The 19,636-nt window shown below is 43.4% G+C and overlaps 3 protein-coding genes across 3 annotated transcripts in view; 1 reads left to right on the top strand and 2 right to left on the bottom strand.

The window, feature by feature from the left end:
• The window catches only part of sntb2 (syntrophin, beta 2), a 40,689-nt gene extending 39,485 nt beyond the window's left edge, over positions 1-1,204 (bottom strand). The window contains exon 1 of the mRNA XM_085778298.1: positions 395-1,204. Coding sequence (XP_085634424.1) covers positions 395-1,160 — 766 coding nt within the window. The 5' untranslated portion in view covers positions 1,161-1,204. The remainder of the gene's footprint in view (positions 1-394) is intronic.
• The window catches only part of cdk10 (cyclin dependent kinase 10), a 192,800-nt gene that overhangs the window by 72,817 nt on the left and 100,347 nt on the right, over positions 1-19,636 (top strand). The window lies entirely within an intron of this gene.
• The window catches only part of spire2 (spire-type actin nucleation factor 2), a 39,591-nt gene continuing 25,409 nt past the window's right edge, over positions 5,455-19,636 (bottom strand). Inside the window, exons 8-15 of the mRNA XM_085778297.1 lie at positions 18,887-19,053; positions 16,738-16,960; positions 14,317-14,444; positions 12,892-13,029; positions 12,630-12,697; positions 12,300-12,327; positions 10,619-10,716; positions 5,455-6,978 (exon numbers count right to left, since the gene is read on the bottom strand). Coding sequence (XP_085634423.1) covers positions 6,594-6,978; positions 10,619-10,716; positions 12,300-12,327; positions 12,630-12,697; positions 12,892-13,029; positions 14,317-14,444; positions 16,738-16,960; positions 18,887-19,053 — 1,235 coding nt within the window. The 3' untranslated portion in view covers positions 5,455-6,593. The remainder of the gene's footprint in view (positions 6,979-10,618; positions 10,717-12,299; positions 12,328-12,629; positions 12,698-12,891; positions 13,030-14,316; positions 14,445-16,737; positions 16,961-18,886; positions 19,054-19,636) is intronic.

Here is a 19,636-nt window from a genome sequence, read left to right as displayed (position 1 = left end):
AACGTGTTGTGCCAGTGATTATTTGTGTGGTCAAGTAAGTCAGGACCCACAGGACATGTGTGGGTCAACTCGGCGGTGGTAGTCTGGCTGTTTGGAAATAAAAGTGTGAGTACCAACATCATGGAGTGTCTTAGAATCAATCTAGAGTTGTTGTTGTTGTTGTGTAATAAACGGTGCCACTTGTAGCCTCCCTCTGTATGTTGTAGTGTATAGTGTGAAAACCTACTACAAGTTGACTTTTATGTAACAGGGGCGCCGCCACACCTTGGCTAACCCAGATCACATCAGCCATGTCAACAGGGCTAATGCACAGAGGTGTGTGTGTGTGCGCCCACACCACACCAGTCTAATCTCGGCCCTCGGCAAATCCCCGCTCTCGCGTGGGCCAACTTACCCTCCAGCGTCACCTCTTTCCCCGCCTTCTTCAGCGCCTGCACCGCCAGGTCGTGAGTCGCCTCCCGGAGGTCGTTCCCGTTCACCGACAGGATCGCGTCGCCCACCCGGAGAGCCCGGCTCTGGTCCGCGGCCAGGCCCGGGAAGATCTTGGAGATGAGGATGGGCATCCGGTTCTCTCGCCCCCCCTTTATACTGATCCCCAGCCCGCCGGACTCCTGTTTGACAACTCGGACTTTCCTCACGGCTTCCGAGGAGCCGTCCAGACTCACGGGGAAGTCGCCCTGTCTCGACCCGAAACTGGACCCGGGACTACCGTAGCTGGAGCTGGGACTCCCAAAGTCTGAGTTGGTGCCGTTATTCGGGTACTTCCCGGGGCTGTTTACACCGTAGTTGCCGTCGTATTGACTCCGGTTGACAACTCCGCGCCCCGGGCTGGAACTACGCCCCCGACCCCCGTGGTTCTGGTTCTGGCTCTGGCTCTGGAGCTGGTTCTGGTTCTGGTCCTGGCCGGAGGACGGACCGCGGCCCGGGTTCCCCGGACTCGACCCCGGCTCGTTTCCGTTCGACATGCCATTTCGCAGGCCCGCCGAGGAGTTGTTGTAGTCCCAGTGGTTGGTGCCGTGCCCCGGCCCGGCCCCGGCCGCCTCCGCCTCGGCCGTCAGAGTCAGCGTCTCCCGGGTCAGCTCGGCGGCCACGCGGATCCAGCGGTCCCGGAGCAGCAGGTCCAGTTGGCCGTTCTTGTCCGCTCGGGTCCAAACTGCCATGTCTGGACGGGTTAGCCTGCTCGGAGGCGGGCCGCGCTCACACTGAACTCATCACCAACTTTTTCCTCTTTTCAGAGTGCGACTAGGCTGCACCGGCCCACATCGACACACCCACCACACACACACAGCAGCAGCAGCAGCAGCAGGCTACAGGCTGCAGTCTGCAGCAGCAGGCCGAGGGGGAGGAAACAGCCGCTGGCTCCGAGCAGAGAGAGAGGGGAGGAAAAAGAAAAGAACAACTGGCTGTGATGGGCCAGCCGGAGAGGGCTTGTTGTTGACTTCAGACTCTAAAGCTGCTCGACCTCCACGCTACAGTCAGCGGCAACACAGCCGGAAAACAGCCCGTCACGCCCTTCAAAATAAGACACAGCAGCGCTGATGTGACAAAAGGCTAATGAACGATTAAAACAACACAAACAAACAAAAAACGAACAAGAAACACAATCTAAAAACATTTGATTAAATGAAAACCTCTACCGTTGTTGGAGACAAATTGGTGATATTACAGAATATGGTTCGGTAGACAGGACTGAGATGCAATGGTCTGATAAAACTAATAGAAAAACAGATTAAAACTGTCTGTCTAGACAAAAAAATAAGTAAAGATTCCTCTGGTGCTCTGGGAGAGGATCCATGTGTTACAGCTGTGCAAAGAACACAGGCTGACTGTATTGCATAGACCTACTGTAATTTTAATATTTCTATTTTGTTTTATTCATTTTACATTAAGTCATTCTTATTTTATCTCTCATTCCCCTTTGTGCTTTGTGCTGATTAATAAATGTACATCTTATCTTTATGAAAAAGCTGCCTGACATAAGCCTACTTTACAATATCTTAGGCTTCAATTATGTGGCTCAAAAAGCAAACGACGGAGGGTGATGCTGCCTTCATCACAGGTGCACCTTAAAGTCTATGGAGTAATGGTAAAGAGCATACAATAACTTAAGTTATGACAGGTTTACACTTTTATTTTGAAAGCAAAATCACTCCACTTCCTCAGCCTGTCTAACCGGGGGTGGCTTCATCAGCCTGTCAGTGTGCAGAGTGGACTCACTCAGAGCCGGATGACAGACAGTCGAGAGCCAATAGACACGTTGACCTGTAGATTATTTATTCATGATGAAAGGGGTGGGGCGACAGCAGGGGGACAAAGCCTACTTAGGTTCACTCACTGCACGGGCTCTAATTAACACACTCTGCTCCCTCTGCTATTAACATTGTTGTCATATTGTGAATATCAGTCTCTGTTCATTTTCAAAAATCTGTTAATGATGTCACAAACCAATGATTAAAACCTCAGAAGAAATCTGGGGCGTTGCTTTCCTGTCGATACAAAAGTAGTGACATGAATCAAGAGACAGTAATGATGTCATGTATCCAGAGATGGACAGAGTACTTGACCCCAGTACTTGAGTAAGAGTACAAATACTACTGGTCAAAATTTACTCCGTTACAAGTAAAAGTAGCTCAGTCGACATGTTACTCGAGTAAGAGTAAAAAAGTACTTGCTTTTAAAGGTACTTAAGTATCCAAAAGTACATGCTTTTAAATTTACTTTAAGTAAGAGCAAGAGTAAATCTCTTATTTTTCACATCAATGAATTACTATAATTTTTCTAAATGAATTTAAGGACCTTTTAACTCTTGTTTGTGAGAATGAACTCTTTGAAAGCAGCTGCACTGATGTGCTGCTTTTAGGGGTTAGGGTTTCCTTCTTTGACAAACACAGTTTGTGTCCAATAGGATTTTATAAAAAAAAAAAAAAAAAAAGAGCAGACCTGAAAGTAACAAGTACTTTTCAGCCTTCCTAGAAATTAACTTGAGTAAAAGTAAAAAATATTTGTCTTGGAAATGTATTCAAGTAAGAGTAATAAGTACCAAAGAAATCTAATACTCAAGTAAAGTTCAAATCCTCTGGATATGTATTTAAGTACAGTAAGTAAATTTACTCAGTTACTGTCCACCACTTCATGTATCAAATGATTTGATTGTGATCACAATGAAATTAAAGATACACATCAGCACAGTAAAACACCATCCATCCACCACTGACTTTACCTCCAGTGGAACCATGACGTCTCGCCTCATGTGACAGAATCACATCTCCCAGCATTTTACTCAATGGTCAATTTAACCTTCATACATTTTCTATGAAAAGAGCCCAGCTGCTGCAACCCCCCCCCTGCTGGAGCAGCTCTCTGCAGACACACAGATAAAGTGACTCCGCCATCGGTTCAGTTTAACAGGAACACATACAACCTCAAACATACGATCAACATTAACACTGCTGCTGGATAGCTGCCTCAGACTTGAGTTTGGTGGAGTAAAGTAATTGGGAACTCTGTTTCCTTCTAATGGTAGAAAAGTGAAAAGAGAAAACCATGTTGAGTAAACAAACTTGTTAAACTGACTGATAGAAAACCATACAACTGTTTTCTTGTCTGTAACAACATCTATGTCACGTCTGTCCGTCCTGGGTGAGGGATCCCTCCTCTGTTGCTCACCCTGAGGTTTCTCCAATTTTTCCCTGTTAAAAGGGTTTTCTATGGAGTTTTTCCTCAGTGGATGTGAGGGTCTAAGGACAGAGGATGTTGTTATGATGCCATGTAAAGCCCTTTGAGACAAACTGTTTGTAAAAACGGGCTATACAAATAAAATTGCGTTGCCCTTGCCTTGCCTACCTGCACAATGAAAGATGTAAGACAGTAAATGCCAATGACTCTGTGGCTATTTTTGTTTTCATGTCTCTCTGTCTTTTCACATTTCTGTTTGTGTATGGATTAAATGAGCAAAAGACAGCGTTCACATTGTTATTATCATTAGTAGCCTAGTAGTAGCAGTAGGAATAATATTAATAATATTCGCAATAAACATTAAAAATCTTTAAACCAGGCAGACAGTGTAAAGGCTTAATGTGAGAAGTGATCAGTGGTCACTGGTCTGACTGTTAACTGACAACTGGATGGGTCAGAAAATTCGGTCAGCTGTCCGCCATTTTAACAGCTGTGGCAACATCTGTTATACACTGTGAGCTGTTTTTCATATTGTCACTGCAGCAGCAAAGGCAGCAAAAAAACATCAGATATGAAAGACTAGCTACGATAAGGTAAACAAGTTAACGTACCAAAAATAAAACAACACAGAAACAAGATATTGTATTTAACACAGTGTTTAAAACCTTAATGTAACTGTGCTGTAGCAACTGCTTCTTTAGTCCCATAGCAACTTGCAAGATGACACTGATCCACCTCCACTTGCCTGAACAATACAGTGGTGTAATAATAAAGTCCTGAACTACAGAGCCGCAGCAACAAGAACATGACTTCAATTTTAAATTGTTTAGGCTCCTGACAAACAGACAGTTGTCAGGGGATACATATTTGTCCAACTGTGACAGTAACAAATTCACATTCATAAATCTTGCCAAAGCACATAGCTGTCACCGCATCTGTGTTGTATGTTGTACTGTGTTAGTCATTTGTACCAGTGGTTGTTTCTTAAGACCAGCTTCTTCATCTGCTTTTGATTTTACTGTAAATGTAAATTCACAGATTTGAGTTTTCCTCCAAGAAAGAACTGAAATTACTCCTCCACTCCATTTACTTGATGGAAAGACTGACTTACTGTCTCAGAATGAAAGCAGGGACCTTGGACTAAAGGTGGCACAAATGGTCTAATATGTAGCAGACCTAATGGACAGTGATGAAAGCTGCAACCAGAGTGGTGTGCCCCACCTCTACTTATTATTTTTTTTAAATAATTTTTCTTTATTTACTTTTTACGTTTTTCACCTCCTATCATTTTGGTAACTTGTATTGTTGTGCAATGGCTCTTGTTTATGTAAAACAAAAAAAGCTAAATAAATAAAGAGTTAAAAAAAATTATAATAATATAAAAATGCATGAGCTGGAACATATGAAAATGAATTGCAAACATCAAACGATCCCACCTTTTTTAATCTGAGTTTCATGGTGTCACTGTGTTTGATTTTTTTTTTGGTCCATGAAAACAAGGATGAGTAACATTTTACAAAATGGAATAAAAGTAGGTTCAAAGGCAAAAAAAAAAAAAAGACTCCTCCACTCAGAGTAGTTTTAGGTCACATCTCTGTTTATCCAGAGTCATAGAAAATATTAATCCTTTGTGTGAGACTTCATCATGATAAGTGTGTGTTCAGTACCAGCTGAAGGGTGTTTTCCTTTGACTTCCTAAAGCCAACCACTTCATGCTTTGTTGCCGCTGTGAGCAGCTGAACACAGGTGGAGAGTTAAAACTCAGAGACGCAGCACTGGTCGTGTTTGTCAGTTGATTTTTTATTGCAGTTGAGGTTTACTTAGTGTTTACAAAACCAGAGCAGATTGCAAGCGTCCATGGGGAGTGAGAGAGACGGGAGCTTCATCTGCTCGCTTCACATCGGCATCATTGAGCGCGGTCTGCAGCTTCACCCCATTACATTCACTGTGTCATCACTACCAGAGCTCATCCTGCTGGACCTGGGACTTTAGAAGCACGTCGAAAATGCAAAAAGTTATACAGCAGCCACTCGTTACAAATCCCTTTTTGGATGATTGGAAATAAACGTTATTATGCAGAGCGCGAGCTAATCATTTTACAATTCTGTTTCTGTTCTGATTCTAAGTTACATTCATGACAAAAACAAGGCAACAACAAGAGCTAAAATGTTACAGTTACATGTTGACTAAACGCTGGGAAGCTTTGATCCACATTGAACGAACTCCATCCCAAACTCAGTCAACCTCCCCTCTCAAAGTGTGTGACCCGCCCCCCCTCCCCCAACCACCACCTTCTACCCTCTCCTCCTGTACGCTTGCCCCCCCAGCAGCTGTGAGCTTCAGGGAGTGAAGTCATGGTGCTGTAGATAAGGCATACAGACACAATTGCTTCTTATTGAAACCTTTTAAAGTGAATGGGTGGGGGGTGGCGGGGGGGGGTCTGTGCATGTGTGTGTGAGTGAGATGGTGAAACATGGAAGATAATGTTGCTGGGAACTGGATGATGTGTGAGGTGGTCGTGGTTTACAGTCGCTAGATTCTCACTAAAAAGGGATCTGCACAGCTCCGGAAAAATCTTCTTTAGAGTCATACAATATATCATATCATAGCATAACCATTAAATAATGCATGTAATACTCAAACCCAGCAATATTCAAACAACTCTGAAGGATCCTCACTGGATTACTTATTGTCCTTTATCATTCTTCATTTTTTAGTTCATTTGAACCAATCAGATGGCTCTTTGAGGTCATTACTGCTGTGCATGGAACCACCAGAACCCTTAAAGAACCATACGTTTTCTGTACATGTGTGTGCGTGTGTGTGTGTGCGCGTGCGTGCGTGCGTGTGTGCACTGTAGTAGCACAATTCATTAAGGAGTGTGTGTGTAGGCAGAAAGGCAGAAAGTGTCAATCTACTCATTGGTTGATGTTGTTGGTCAGCTTGGTGTGGAGCTGCGGTGAAGACGGAGACGACGATGTCTGGAGCTGCTGCAGGTGACGATGGGAGTAGATGGGGAGCCGGGGGTGACGCTGTGACTGTGGCTGAGGTGGAGGGGGACATTGAGGGTGAGGCTGGGGGCAGATGTCCAGGTGGGACTGGCGTTGCAGCTGTGGTCTGGCGGCAGCTTTGGCTTCCCTCTTGGGGGTGTTGTTGAGGATGTCCAGACTCCGGCGGCTGGAGGAAATGACATCGGCCACAAATTTGGTGCATTCGGCGCAGACGTCGCGCAGCGTGCAGCCGTGAGCGTACAGGTGGGGGAACTCCTCCTCCACCGAGTGGCGGGATAAGCTGCGCAGGGACCTGCAGGGGTGCACAGAGGGGGGGGCAGGTTTTACATGAGTGGTGGAAGAAGGCAGAAATAATATAAACCAATAATTCCATCATTAATATTAGCTGAATACCTAATAGCTAAGTTGCAAGCAAGAGGGGTGGTGGTGGGGGGTTGCATTATTCCATTTAGGAAAAGTGCTTTTAGTCAGTCTGCATTCTCTGTTAAAAGAATAGTTCACCCAAAATTCAAATTTCACTCATTATCTACTCACCCTCATGTCGACTAAGAGCTGGGAGAAGTTTCAGAGTCCTCCGTGGCTTCTCTGAGTTACAGGGGGTCTCGGCGTAGCAGTGCATGTCCATATAACGGTTGCAAATGGATACCAACTGTCTTCGTAACAAAAAGACACACCAAAAAACATCCAAATACCTCCATGCTGCTCGTATGTAATGTCCGTCTTGTATTGAAGCCCTGAAATGCGAAATTGTTCCAAAAAAAATTAAATAAGTCTATATTTCAAGCTTGTTTTGTAGCGGAAGCTCCTCTTCCTGGTCCGTCCAAATCTCGCGAGATTTGCGCCGGCGTCAGTAATCGCACTGACGCCGGCGCACGGACGGACATTACATACGAGCAGCATGGAGGTATTTGGATGTTTTTTGGTGTGTCTTTTTGTTACGAAGACAGTTGGTATCCATTTGCAACCGTTATGGACATGCACTGCTACGCCGAGACCCCCTGTAACTCAGAGAAGCTCAAGATCAGATCAGTCAGTTGCATCTCTCTGACCTCAGTTTGTCTTTGCTGTCTGCTCTACCTGCTGCTGTCTTGCTGTCGCCAGACTGCTTCCATGTACCTGGATGCATGTCTTATTGTGGCTCTGCTTTTATTGGGTCAGTCTGTCTTATGTATCTTGTATGCTGTGCATGCTTTTTATGCCTGTGATTTTGCTCTACTTGACTGTTTAGTGTTTAACAAGGTTCGTTATCTACTGTACGTTGTCCTTTTATATATTTCATTAACATTATTATGCCGCGTTCCAGGCAGGCTTTTGAACCCGTAAGTCACGATTTCAAGTCACAATTTACGACTTTGTAGCGTTCCAGGCAACCTGTAACTTGTGTTTTTCCGACCTGTTACCCTTGAAAAGGCACTAGAACGGCAGTCAAACCAGTAACTTCTGACCTGTGAACTCGTACCAGATCGAACTGGTTCACGGGTCGGACTCGGAAAAACACGAGTTACGGGTTGCCTGGAGCGCACCATTACATCTCATTTTATTGTTTGCATTTATTTTGTACCTCCTTCCTCTTGTACTTTTATAGTCTGTTTTAGGGTGACATTCTAACATCTGTCCTGGGACTACAGATGTGGAAAAAAGCCTTTTTGGCTAACTCTGGCGCATTTACAGCAATATTTATTGATGGGCACTGTCCCTGCTAAATAATAATAATAATAATAATAATAATAATAATAATAATAATAAAAACATTCCATCATCTGGTCTTTATTAACCCGCATCTGTTGGAGAATAAACTGCTCCATAAGCACGGCCACGGTGCCACAGGTTCAGTGACACTATTTAATCACTGTCTAACTAACTGATTAACAAGCTACCTAGATAGAGGAGCTGCTGTGACTGACTAGCACTTGCATGTTTGTGGCTTGTAAGCCTGTTAGCAGGTCGACTGCCAGCAATGACAGTTCACACGGTCACTTAATGAGAGTCAGCCAGCTTTTTAAGTCAGGACTCTGAAACAAATGGATGAATATGGAGTGAACAGACAGCCTGTATCCTCCATCTCTCACAATACATCAGCTGAGCATCTGGAAAAAACAAAGCAACAGTGTCTAAGCTCATTTTAAGTGAATCAAATATAAGCACAACATGCTCGAATGTGTGTAACAGACAAACAAACAGAAGACATGTGTTGGAGGTGGGACATCATGGCCACTAAAGGGAAGATTAAGGTCAACGTCTCTGACTAAAATCACGCCAGCATTTCCTGTTATAAAACCTATTCTTTCTGTCCTTATAGTGGCAGCTAGTATTGACAGGTGGATAATATGACACTTTATGCACACTTGCTCTCTCTCTTTCCCTAACCCCAACACACTGTCTAGCTCTCTCACTCCATCTTTCTTTCCACCCATTTCACACTCTCTCTCTTCTGTGTGTGTCTTCACACAGGCACAAGGAGCGAGGATATTAATGACAGCTGGGTAATTATTACATAATGGCTGCTTAGAGGCCATGGCAATGCACTGATTATATAACACAAGCGCAGTAGGTGGTGGTGGGGTGGGGTGAGGGGGGGTGGACGCTGGTGATTGGATTGAGCCGGCCATCTACGATTGGTCGAGGTAAACACTCGCTTAGGCTGGAGAAGGTTAGCAGTCAGTGGCTTGAAGGAGGGGCAGATTTAGACAGATTTAACCTGTTCTTACCCTGAGAGGGGGCATTTGTCCTTGACCTGAATGTGGCCAGTGATTGGTTGCAATGTTAAATGAACTTTCTCTTGAGTTCATTTTGAAATTATACACAAAGAAATGCAATTGTTATCAACCAGCCTCCTCTGGATCAGGGAATATTCATATATAGAGTGAGTACGGAGTGACAGAGCCCTACAAGGCCCTGAAGACTGCAGTGGTCAAAAACATCGCACCACAGCATACAGATAACTGCTTATTATTTGTTATTACTCATGTCTTATTTATTATTGACTTTGATCAACTTCAGATTGTTGATGGTACCAGAGGGATGAAGCCTGTTGACTTTTCCTCCTCTGATTGTGAAATATCTTGACAGCTGTTGGACGGTTTTCCACGAGGTTTAAAACAGACATTCATGTTCCTGCCCTGGATGAACTGCAGTGACCTCACTGATCATCTGACTTTTCTTTTGAGCTAAATGCTCCCAAGTCTTATTAGAGTTTCAGCAGTGGTGGGGCTAAAAATATAAATGATGGTGGCACCTCAAGGGAAGATGTTTATCCTGGGTGCATGATTGTACATATTAGTGTGTGTAGTCTCAGTAAGACATGAACTCTAAAAAGAACTTTACCTCTTACCCACTATCAGAAATATTTTGTTCCCTCAGGGTTTTTTTTGTGTATGACTTTCATAATTTCCTAAACTGTTAAAGGGGTAGTTCACCCAAAATTCAAATTTCACTCATTATCTACTCACCCTCATGTCGACTAAGAGCTGTGAGAATTTTCAGAGTCCTCCGTCCCTTCTCTGAGTTACGGGGGGGTCCGTGCAACAGTATTTGTCCATATAATGGTTGTGAATGGATACCAACTTTCTTCGTCCTCAGTTCACTGCTCTTCCTGTGTCAGTGCAAATCTTGCGTGATTTGCACTGACCGGCGGAACAATTTCTCATGTTGGGGCTTCAATACAAGAGGGACATTACAGACGAGCACTATGGAGGTATTTGGATGTTTTTTGGTGTGTCTTTTTGGACGAAGAAAGTTGGTATCCATTGACAACCATTATATGGACAAATACTGCTGCGCGGACCCCCCCATAACTCAGAGAAGGAACGGAGGACTCTGAAAATTCTCACAGCTCTAGATAATGAGTGAAATTTGAATTATGGGTGAACTACCTTTTAACAAACAGGGTCTGACCCTCTCTCTGGCGGCCTCATAGATGAATACCAACTCACTTGTAGACTTGGCTTTTGTGTCCATGGCTCTTTGGGGTGCTGTGGAAGCCCACAGTGTACACAGGAATATGGGCCATCTTCTTTGAGGGAATCTTCATCTGGAGGAGGAAGACAACGAGGCAGAGATGAGAGCAAAGGAAGAAACGGTGGTGATGGGACACAGCCAACATGAAGGCGCAGTTTGTCGTCATGTTTGCTGTGTCCCATCACCACACACCACTGTCATACTAGAATGTATCAAGTCCAATAGATTCACACACACAAACACTGATCACAACCACAAATGAACCTCAAGGAATGCACATAGTATAGTTCAATAAGGACAAACCACAATAATGTTCAACAGCACAAAGTCACAGCACTCCAACAAACAACCACACCATATGTACAATTCAGAATCACAAAAAACAAGTCCAATGAGTCCAAACAGCCTAAATGTCAAACCTACAGACTCACACATCCAACATGGCCAGGGACTGAGGCAACTAATTAAAACCAACAAAAGAACAGCAGAAGAACTGACGTCAACACAAACACCAGCCACTTCACTAAACATGACAAACTGAAAAAAAAAAACGTGTACCAAAGTGGTAAAATATCCAAATCTATTCAGGTCTCTGTACAATATCTACAGCGTACGACAAACCTGAGTACAGCTCTGTCATTTTTGTGCCTTCTTTTATTGTGGTGGAACCTGCTGATGCTCCTGTAGTTATGTTACATTGTTACACTAGAGACAACCCAGGCTAGACCTGGGAAAGCTGTGGTGCTCATCACCTTGTTCATTCCCTCAAACTGAATTGGGCCCCCTATTTATAAGCACTTTTTGCTTCTTTGGGGTTCCCTTTCATCTACATTTCTTAAAGGGACAACGAGGAGTTTTGAAAAGCGAAGTGTTTCCTACTACATTTACCATGAGCCTCCACGCGCACGGTGAAATTATTTGACCGGCGCAAGACAGACTCATGTTTTCATTCATCAAGAATTAAAGTCAGAGGTTGGAAGACGATCACATACCGTCGTAGTTCCGACCATAAACGGCGATTCAGCTGTGTTATTCTCATGACTCGCCACGAAACCGAAAGTAAGGAAACGCTGGTCGGCTTGCCCAGCATTTCCGCCACCACTAATAATAACAAAATAACAATAGAGACAAAACCATATATTTATCGAAAATGGGCCCATTAACAAGTGGTAATGTAGATTCATCCACATTAATATGAGACTTTTTTATTTTCGCAGAATTATTTTTTTTTTTTGTTCTGCCGATGGAGAAACTCCTTGTTGTCCCTTTAAGTACATGAATAAAATATCTGAATCTGAATGTGAATTAAAAATCATTACAGGTGCAATCACTTTTGTCACAGTGGTCCCAGGTAAACTCATCTTTCTTCCATTAAGGTCGTATTTTGGAGTCTGTATTGTCAATCAGTTTTAATTATACATATGGTCAAGAACTTCAACTAATACCAACTACCTAACACAACTAATATTTGACTTTCACTAAAAAAAAAGACACAATAATTGTTTCACGAACCATTTCAGAATTTAATTATATTACCGGTACATGAGGGTGTACTCATGATGTATACTGTAGACAAATAACCACAAAATCAACCTTCTAGAAGTTAGACAGAAAGTGTGTGAGGAGCTGAACATAATGTGAGTGTTTTATTTTTACCTTTGCACTGCAGGAGACACAGACAGATCTGTACAGGAAACAAAAACAAATCAATACGACTGTCAAATGGGTTGGAACTAAATTGTTTGCTAACTTCTATCATAAAAATACCTGAGTAGATCGTTAACTGGGCACTTGTTCAGTACTGTTGGTTTTACTGCTCTATTGCTAAGAGATAATTAAAGTCATCGAGTTTTGTTCACAACTTATTCATCTTTACTGGTGGTACTGCTGAGATGAGTTAATGGGATGAAATCATTGCAAATGAGAAAAGAGGTTGTAAATTTCAATGAAAGAGAAAGAAAAGGGGAAAAAACTTTTCTGTGATACCTTTTACACAGTAAGCAGGTGGATGGCCACGAGAAGAGAGGGAACTTCACTCTGCAGCAGCAGCACACCTGAGGCGCACACACACACACACACACACACACACACACACACACACACACACACACACACACACACACACACACACACACACACACACAACACACACACACACACACACACACACACACACACACACACACAGAGGTCACTAGTGTACACACCACAGTGCGATGCTGCAGTGAGGGAAGAGCCTCTCTGTTACCTTGCCTCTCTTCAGGTTGTTGTAAAGCTCTTTGCTCTGGAGAAACTTCTCCATCTCTGCTTTAACAAGCACTCGACGCACGTTGATGACCTCATCCACTGTTAGGGCCAGACTCTCCACAGGGTGACTGAACTCCTCCTGAACACAGCACACAGAAAACACTGGAGTTTATTTCAGTGCAGACTTGACTGAGATTTTACCACTACACATGCACACACAACTGTAATACCGGTATATGTCTTTTTTGTTATTTGTCACTATCAACTGCTAGATTTTATTTTACTGAAAACAAGTATAGTAATGTCTTACTTAACGCACACACACTCAGTATTACTTGTGTCAGCAAACTAACTTTTAAACTTCTAATTATTAACCATTATCAATCTTTTGATGATATATGAAACTGAGCTCACACTCTTTTAACCTTTTTAACGGTCCTTTTCAGACACAGCAGTGTTTTTTGGGAAATGCAACTCAGCTGATATTTTGAGCTTGAGACAAAGACCATTTAGTAGCTGCTCTGAAGCTTTTGTTCACATCCCAAGATCTTAATCGGCAGATGTTCAATTCAAAACTGTCTTTCTTGAGAACTTCAGGGATTTGGTTTAAGAAGCTCTATCTGTTCTGAGGTAAAGTGATTAATCTTATTGAATATGACTGGAAGCTCTGGAATAATTACCAAGATTTTTTTAAGGTCAAAACTCAACTTGACCCACAGATTTTAAGTGAGTGAAATTCCATTTGTTGACAAAGATCACATCATTGGATTGCTGCTGTGTTAATGGATCTTGTGGAAAAATTGAAAAAAACAAACAAATATATACGTATACAGGTAATACTCAGAAAATTAGAATATCGTGAAAAAGTTCATTCATTTAAGTAATTCAACTTAAAAGGTGAAATGAATACAGTATATTATTTAGACTCATAACAGGCATTGCAAGATATTTCAAGCTTTTATTTGTTAGAATTTTGATTATTATGGCTTACAGCTTATGAAAACCCCAAAATCAGAATCTCAAAAAATTTGAATATCGTGAAAAAGTTCAATGTTGTAGCTCAAATTGTCAGCCAATTAATCCAAAACACCTGCAAAGGGTTCCTGAGCCTTTAAAAGCTCTCTGTCTGGTTCAGTACAGTTCGCAATCATGGGGAAGTGAATGAACTTTTTCACGATATTCAAATTTTTTGAGTATTACCTGTATATGTATATATTATATTGACATTTTTCTGGATTGCTGTGCATCAGTCAGATCCTGTCATCGGTGAAGACTGACTCATTTCCAGAAAATATTTCAGGCAATAGGCAAAATTTCAAATGAAAATGTATTGAAATAATCACTAGAAGATTGTCTTGTTGTCTTGTACAATTTAGACTTAGCATTAGAATTCAAGATGAATATTTCTGCTTCGACTCTCACTCACCATCCACTGGTGTTCATCTCCAGCTCTGGAGCCTGACGCCACGTCTGAGGCCTCGATGGTCTCTTCAACTGAACTCAGAGACAGGCGGGCCGGAGAGGATGGCACCCAGCCGGTGACTGGGAAGGAGGCTTGAGAGTAGAAATGGTTGAAAAGTGGAGGAGGCAGAGAGGAGGGGTTTATCAAAGGAACTAAATCAGTCTGAATCAAATGAGCAGCATCAGTGGGAGAATAAGAGAAATGTCACAAATCCCAATCTAACAAGTCCATGAATTACACAGCAGCCTCTTTCATTTGGTCCCATCTCAGATCTCAGCCGTCAGAGTGTCAACACTGCCATGTATTATTCATCTGATTTCAGTCAGTGGCAGTGCTGCTTCATCTGGAACTTAAATCCCACTGGGTGGTCGCCTAGTTGCTCAGGCAGGAGAGGGTTAAATCCAGACCGTACAGGGTTGAAACTGGGCGCCTGTTTGATCCTGCAAATGGAAGACGTCAATTTGGCTCTAATGGAAAGTAAACAGGTTGAGGGGAAAGCTGAAACAGACTGGCAAACACCATTGGTACATATCATTTGGATCAGCTGCTGATGACAGCTGCACTCACACAGTTTAGGCTGCAGAGTCTCCTGTTGGCACAGTCATGTACTACATATTAAATGTCCATCGGGCCACGCTTCAGGCCTGCAGCAGCATGGATCACCATGCAACCATCGAGTCTGAGAAGGGATTGAACACTTACCTCGGAATATGGACGACAGGGAGGCTAATGTATGAAGCATGGCCATCAAACACATCATCCTCCTCTCTGTGGTTTACATGCACTACAATTCAAACCCATTAGCGTCTACTCTCCTTCCCTCAGTTTGACTTAATCACCACATCTTTATATTTAATTAGAATCCATCCCAACTTTCCCAATAGCTTCAGTGCAGATGTAATCCCTGTCAGCCCCCGATCAACCAGGACTGGAAGGACTGACACATGATTCAGCTCCTATTTCAGTGAGGTAACAGTAATTTAATGAGGTTACTGCTTGAGGTAGAACCGAGGACAGACTGGAAGCGGTGACGAGCCAGAGTCTCTACAACCACAGGATCATTATATGGCCTTCACGGATGAAATAAAACCCCTGAAAAATATTTTACTTTCAATTGAATAGGCATTCGATAATTACAAGGGGGTTCGGAAAGGGCTTGCGTTTCATTCTTAGCAGTAGACGTAAACAGATGATGGGTTTTGTCATGACCTTCTGGTTACTACTCTGCTCCTCGGGCAGGCCTCAGGGCAGGAGGCTGCTCAGACTCTTGTATTGAAGATATACTGCCCTCAGTTTGTGAATGAAGATAAATATACAGTGCGGGACCCACAGGCTGTAGTGCCATATTACAGCACTGTGTCTCCCTCTGTGGGAAGATAAGTGAAACTGCAGCTGGAATGACTCATCTGTCACAGAGGGAGCAGCTGCTCACTGCAAACAAACACTCCACAAAAACTCTAACCACTTTGCTAATTAAACTGCAGACTGCTGAACGTCAGCGAGACTTGGTTGAGAAGCAGAAAGAAATCTCTGTTATCATTGTCATGTGGAGAGCAAAGAGAAGATAAAGAGTTTAATAAAGAAGAATAAAGAATAAAGAGAGACCAAACCACAAATGATGAGCCATGTTTTATACTGTTCAGCACAGGTGTCTTGGGTTGTTAACATGGTAACGTGGTTTAAGGCCTGAGTTCGCCTTGGGACGGGGTTTGTCAAATGCTTTTAAGACATTTACACAAAAGACTCCGAAATATCCTTGTGAAATAATAATTAAAAACAATAAACTACAACATGAAGTATTCTCTGGTGAGCAAGTCCAACTATTCTTAAAGTCCCAAATGTTTCTAGAGTGAATGGGGAACTGAAACACAAGATCAGCTCCGGCCTCTCTAGGATTTGGCAGACATGTTTACTTGATGAATATTACCATTTAGAAACATCAGAAACATGAACCATCTCTCTATCTTATGCTTTAAAGGCATAGTTCAACATTTTAGCAAATTCGCCTATTCAGTTGTGTATTTGATGAGTTTGATGAGGGAAAGACGAAAGTACCATGTGCCTTAGCTGAGCAACTCATGTCTCTGCCCCTTGCATCTAAAAACAGCTTGCACTGACAATTAAAGGTAATGAACCTTCCCTTAAGACTATAGGGATTGTGGCAGTAGACGAATTTGCCAAAATGTTGAACTATCACTTTAAACGTTTATGAGATGAATGAATTTAGCTTTGCTAAAATGAGAGCACGCTGTATTTCACCAAAATGATTCATTCATCAGTCTGCAGACATTGTGATTTGAGAGGCCAAAAACTATTTCTGATAATATTAGTGACACCTGTGTTTGAGAGGTCAAACTGTCTGGTGTTTCTGCCTGTATGACTGACCTCTGTGAGTGGGCGGGGGCCCACCGCTGGTCAGTGTGTAGGACCGAGGCCTCTGGCCCCGCAGCCGGACCACGCCATCCAGCTGGGCCGACTCAGAGAGCGAAGGAAGCATCTCTCCGCGGAGCAAAGCCAGGTCGTGCTCTGAGAAGGAGCGATCCCTTTTCAAAGGCATGGGGGAGCTCTCTGCCCTCCTCAGCTCACAGCTGTCCGGGGACTCCTCCTCCTGGGGGGGGGGGGGGCGGAGAGGGAGGAGGAGAGGGGAAGAGGAGAAGGCAACGTTAGGAAGAGTTGGAGGAGGGAAACAGAGGAAAAAGGAGAGTGTGGGGATGCCGTATAGCTCGGTGGGTTGAGCACACGCCCCATACTATGCAGAGGCTACAGTCCTCGCTGCAGCCGGCCCCGGTTTGAATCCCAATCTGGTGGTCCTTTGCTGCATGTCATTCCCCCTCTCTCTGTCTCTCTCAACTATCCTTATCAATTAAAGGCAAAAAGACCAAAGAATATACTTAAAAAAACAACAACAAAAAAGTGCTTGTGTAAAGACATGTCATCATACTCATGTACAAACACACTGAACCAGAGTCAGACTGTTTCATGCAGCCAAATCAGAGCTCATGTGAAAAATCAGTTCAATCTAATCTTGTTTTTTCATTTGTCACTGTTCAAATCAGTTCACATTCAAAACCAGAATAATCCCCTCCTTGTTGTCTGCCTCGTCCACTTCCCTATGGGACAATAAAGGCATTCTATCTATCTATTCTATTTCAGACTACTCTTGGGTTAAATCTCTGTTTATTCAGTATCATAGAAAATATTAACTATCTGTGTAAAATCTGATCATAATAATGTGTGAAGTCTGCAGTGATGATGACACTAAAATATGTTATGTGAGGTAACTGTAACCTTTGACATTTGACCACTAAAATCTAATCAGTTCATCATTGAGTCCAAGTTCATTTGTGCTACATTACATAATAAGTTCCCTCAGGACATGACTGATATCACACCCATGAGAGTGGGACGGACCTGAAGACATTAAACCTCCAGCTCTGAGACATAGAGAAGCTGTCGCAATGTTTGCAGTCTACAGAGCAGCACTTAGCAACAGTAAGCTCAGTCTCAGCATAAATCAATAAAGGTGAATGACACAAATTACACAAAACAAACAAAAAAAATCCATTAATACAATTCATCCGCTGTTCTTGTGTTAAATGGAATACTGTGCAGATACTCAGATGCAACATGTGTTAAAATACACTCAAACTGAGTCTTGTCCAACCTGGGACCAGCAAGCTCATAATCAGCCTTGTCTGTTTCCATGGTAACATAAGTCAGAATTTCCTGAAAATGAACCTGATTTATTATTTTTGCAGCAAAACTTCATCATTCTGTTGTCAGGAGAACTTTTTAACTCTCATCTGCTTCCAACTGGTTCACTGTGCAGCAGCAGGATAACAAGTCTGTGCAGGTGAACAGGTCTCATGGTGGTCCATGCACACTTCTTTTTCTTTTTTTTTTTTAAAGTATATTTTTTGGCTTTTCATGCCTTTATTTGATAGGACAGTTGAGAGTGTGACAGGAAATGGGAGGCAGAGATGGGGGGAATGACATGCAGGATAGGGCCGTCCGACGCGGGACTCGAACCGGGGCCGCCTGCAGCGAGGACTATAGCCTCAACACATGGGGCGGGTGCTCTACCAACTGAGCTAAACTCCGCCCCTGAGCTAAACTCCGCCCCAGGTCCATGCACACTTCTACTGGATATCAAGAACCTGCCGGCCATCACAGAGGAGGCTTAAACCCATGTGAGAGATCCTGTGTTTTTGCAAACCTTCATAAAATACCTCATTCAAAGGATGAACATAGTTGAAGAGAAGAAGAATAGAAAGATGAGCAAATACTCATGCCACATAAATAATTATACAAATGTGAAACTGTGGTGAAAAACAAACCAGAACAAACAGCACCACGACGGCTGCTGAGAGAAGAGGATTCATTCCAACCATTGTTTCACTTGCTCCCCTCTGTGCAGCTGCAGAGGCATTTTAACCCACTTAGGCTGAGAATCGGTGCATGTGTTCCTGTGAAAAACACCAGTCTGCCCTCAGGGACAGCAACAGCAATTCCAATTTTTCCTTTTCTCCCTCACCTCAGATATGTTCATCTCCTCCATCTCTGCCAGAGTCGGGGCCTTGAGCAGGATGCGAGGGCGGGACGGCGGCCGGGGCCCGGGGTCTGACACGGACAGGTCGATGCACGAAGTGGATTTGACGTTGCAGGGGCAAGTCTGAGCCAGGCAGGGGAGGGAGCCGAACGCTGAGGGGAGAGAAACCAAAATACTGTCAGGGAAGGGAATACATGAGATGCACTGAGACCAGGAGGCCGTGACTCAACATGTAACATGTACTGTTTGCAGCATTTTAGCATCATGGGTCTAATTAGCAGCAACCAACATGAGTAGCTAGTAGCTACAGTCCCATGGTCAGGCACTCAGTCATGCTAGCAGCAGGTTTCTGTGTTGACTGTTTGAGGAGGGAAACAGGCTGTTTCCTCGAGCCTACGACTACGAGCCAACTTTGACTCAGCTCTTCAGCATCATTCAGCTTATTGATTATTTATGCTCCCCAAATCAGCTGTTTTCACTCAATAGCATTTCTTTATTAGCATTAGCGAAGTTAGCTGTTGAGTATCTTTGATGAGTTTGACTCTATATGTGGCCCTGTGATAGACTGGCGACCTGTCCACAGTGCACCTTGTCAACACCCTATCCCACCCCCCCCCCGTGACCCTACACAGATAAGCTGTGTAAGGAGAAAGGGTGGATGGAATGTCTTTGTTAACATTTCAGCTTGTTTTGCCTCCAAGTGGTATATGTTGTAATGACATGGCATACAGACAA

The sequence above is a fragment of the Trachurus japonicus genome, chromosome 6 (assembly GCF_045865225.1).
Source record: "Trachurus japonicus isolate A0001 chromosome 6, Traja_1.0".
NCBI classification, from domain to species: domain Eukaryota; kingdom Metazoa; phylum Chordata; class Actinopteri; order Carangiformes; family Carangidae; genus Trachurus; species Trachurus japonicus.
The sequence above is the reverse complement of the archived record's forward strand: the minus strand, read 5'-3'. Positions and strand labels throughout refer to the sequence as shown.